Source organism: Otolemur garnettii, unplaced genomic scaffold (assembly GCF_000181295.1).
Source record: "Otolemur garnettii isolate 467f Iridium unplaced genomic scaffold, OtoGar3 scaffold00039, whole genome shotgun sequence".
Lineage (NCBI taxonomy): Eukaryota > Metazoa > Chordata > Mammalia > Primates > Galagidae > Otolemur > Otolemur garnettii.
The window spans coordinates 12,162,711-12,166,033 of NW_003852434.1; the positions used below are offsets into that span (position 1 = coordinate 12,162,711).

The 3,323-nt window shown below is 39.1% G+C and overlaps 1 protein-coding gene across 1 annotated transcript in view; it reads left to right on the forward strand.

Moving 5' to 3' along the window:
• Positions 1-3,323, forward strand: part of CCDC158 (coiled-coil domain containing 158) — a 56,461-nt gene that overhangs the window by 9,708 nt on the left and 43,430 nt on the right. The window contains exon 7 of the mRNA XM_003790125.2: positions 209-323. Coding sequence (XP_003790173.1) covers positions 209-323 — 115 coding nt within the window. The remainder of the gene's footprint in view (positions 1-208; positions 324-3,323) is intronic.

Sequence of the window (3,323 nt, forward strand, 5' to 3'; positions counted from 1 at the left end):
GGGCCGCGTTTGAACCTGCCACCCTCAGTATATGGGACTGGCGCCCTGCCCACTGAGCAACAGGTGCCATCCTTTAATAATATTTTTGAACTGAAGATTTTAAAAATCAGTTTTGGAAAACAAAAGACTATTTGCCAAATAAAGCTGTATAAAATAACTAGTTTTTAGATTACTATTTGCTTTTATTCCCCTTCTAAATCCTTTTTAGAGAGCAAGCAAGAAACCAGAATTCCATGTATATGCGTCAGCTCAGTGATCTGGAGTCTACCGTCTCTCAGCTGCGTTCTGAGTTAAGGGAAGCCAAGAGGATGTATGAAGACAAGGTAAGTTCAGCTTCTGCTGTTCTGCTTCCAGAGACTGTAATGTACAGAATCAATTTCTGATTTTTAATAATTGACTTGAAAGTGAGGAATCAAAGTAATTTCAAATTAAAAGCAGTTTATAGCTAGAGTAGGAGAATGCTAAATTATTTTATATGTTAAATTATAGAAAAGCAGGTTTTATTTCCATTGTATGCTTAAATTAATTCTTAAAAAACATTTTTTCATAGTTCAAGTACTAAAAAAATAAATTTAAAATAAAGAACCGTATGGGAAGAATTGAATCCTGCAGGGTTAATGCTTCCAGAGCCTCGCCCTTTGGCAACCCCGTGGTCTCACTACCGCTGTCACTCCAGTGCTGGCCATGGGAGGGAGCTTCAGGCATGAGATACAGGTCTACCTGTATCCCCTGGGGCACAGTTAAGATAGGGAGGGACAATTTAAATATCGCTTGACTAAAGTCTAAGCAGAAAAGAGTGACAGGAAACTGTATGATCTCAGTGACAGATTTGGGTCCTCTACAGCAATATCTTCCAAACATTTTTCGATCACCAGTCATAGTAAGAAATACAGGTCACCTCGTATCCAGAACACACATGCAGGCTCCACAGAACAGTATTTGCTTCTGTTGCATGTGATGCTGGCTGTGGTCGAAGCTCCACAAGTTGATTTCCTGATTCCAGGGTTGGGAGCTGTTTGAAAACACTACCTTCTGTCTATACCCTGCTTACCCCTTAGCCTGAATCCTTATAGCAAAGTCATTCAACCACTGCCAGGTCCAAGCAACTCTTAAGTTTCCTTAGAATGCTTAAAGGAAACAAAAAGAGGGAAACATTTGTTCTTTTCTGCCTCTCTGAGGCCTGCTTTTTGTGTTTTAGTTTCTTTTCTCAGGACGAACTTTCCCCCGATGATGATAGCAGGAATGTCCACTCCAGTCTGAACAGACCAGGCCTACACAAAAAGTCATGAACTCACCCTGCAAACAACAGCAGGGTGGTCGTAGTGCAGTCCATCATGGGGTGGCTGGAGGCTTCGCTGCTTGGGTCTAGTGGAGGTAGGCGCTTGGCAGAAGGAGAGTTGAAACCTGCCAGTGAGAAGGAGGTTGGGAGAGCATTTACAGCACAGTCCAGTGTAGTAATGGACAATCAGGGGTGTTGCCTAAGTCATTTGAAAAGATTAAATTACCATTGTTTATTGGCGAATTAAACCCCTTGAAAAGCCACAGAGTATTAAATAGATCTCCTCTCCTCTGCGTTTTCTCACATCAGTAGTAATTGCTATAGCTTTCCATTATGGTGTTGTTTGGACAAATTATCCCTTCATAAGCCGCACTTGTTATCTGCTAACTTTCATTTAGTCTAATATGTAACGTCGTACTGATCAACTCTAAATGTGGGCACAGTGGAAACTTTTAACACATACTGAAATATCCATATATGAAAACTATGAAAGCAGTTTCTGAGTTTTTATAACCTTATCTTAGGCATCATAGAAGCATAAAATCCATAAGAATGACTTTAAACTTTTTATCTGATTGTTTTGGGGTCATATAAATACATAAAGGATTAGAATTATTTTACTTTGCTGTAATGTAAACAGTTGGTCGGTCACCAAGAATTTTGAGTGTTAAATAGACAATAGTTAATAGAAATAAGGAGGGCACATCAGCTTAGTTAATTTTAACCTAGACCACTGAGGCTTACAACTCAGCATTGTGGACCCGCATGGAGCTGGCACTTAGCCAACGGTGCCTGCCCTCAGTTTAGTCAGGGACACTGAGGTGACCACCCTGCTGTGGTCATGCAGGGTCAGGCACACTCCAGCCAGAATGGCCCTGCATATGTGGTGTCACTGAGCTGGAGGACCAGCACGTTAAACACAAGGATTTCATTTTGGGATCATGAAAAGTGAGATTAATAGAAATGCTTTGTTGTGAATTAAATATAGAATTTAACAGTAAAACAATTTTTCTGCATAATTTCTTTCATTTACACTTTCATTAAACTTGACCCTGAGAAAGCCTATTAAAACCTTCTCATCTACTTTTTCCCCTCTGTTTTTGTGCACATTTTCATATGTACTGTCCAAATAGAAACAAGGGAAAAAAATCAAAGATAAGACTACATAAAAACTATGATTAAAAGTGAGATTTGTATATAAGGAAATTTACAAGGGTGTGTTGGTATTGCACATCAACATGTTTTATGAGGGCAATATTAGCGTTTTCTCCTGAAATTCCTTCATAAGCAAAGTGTTTAGTGTTTTAAAAATTGATGACATGACAGGTCTGAACAAAACTTGCCTGACTAGAAGCATAAATTAGGAGGAAACTGGTTAGGAGGGTAAATGTTTCTCTTCAGATTAAGAACATTTTGGTGAGAATAGAAATTGTATTTCACAGAAAATTTTAGATGTAGCTTTCGTGGCTTACAAAAGTGTTTCACTGTAATGTTGTTTTCTATTCTTTTTTTTCCATTTTAGGAGAACCTCCAGAATTCCCCTTTACGAATTTGGACCAGTAGAAGCTGTCAGTATTGGCTCTGTAGATTTGGCTTTACTCTTAACTTTCGCTTTTTGACAACAAAAATACCTCATGATCTTCTTATAAGTTTATTTTTTCCTACTTTGAAAGCAGGACTGAATTTCTACTTAAAAAGTAACGATTTAGTAGCACTGGCTGGAGCTGTGTTCTGTGCAGGAAGATTCTGTGCAAACCACCTTGCACAGCCCTGCGACCCACCTCCATGCTGACCTGCAGCCTCCTAGTACCCCGTGTCTGTGTCTTGCTAAGCACGGAAAAAACGAAAAGAATACCACAAAAAAGCCATATGATTTGATACGATTCGAAATCTCTCTAAAATCCACATGAGATGACAATGAAATCCCAGTTCCCATTTGTTCAATGACCCAGAATAATGGATTCATAGGTGGTGAAAGGGAAAACCAGTGCTGCTATCCAAAAAGAAATGAAAAAGAAAAAACCTTTAATGTAACTCAGATGTC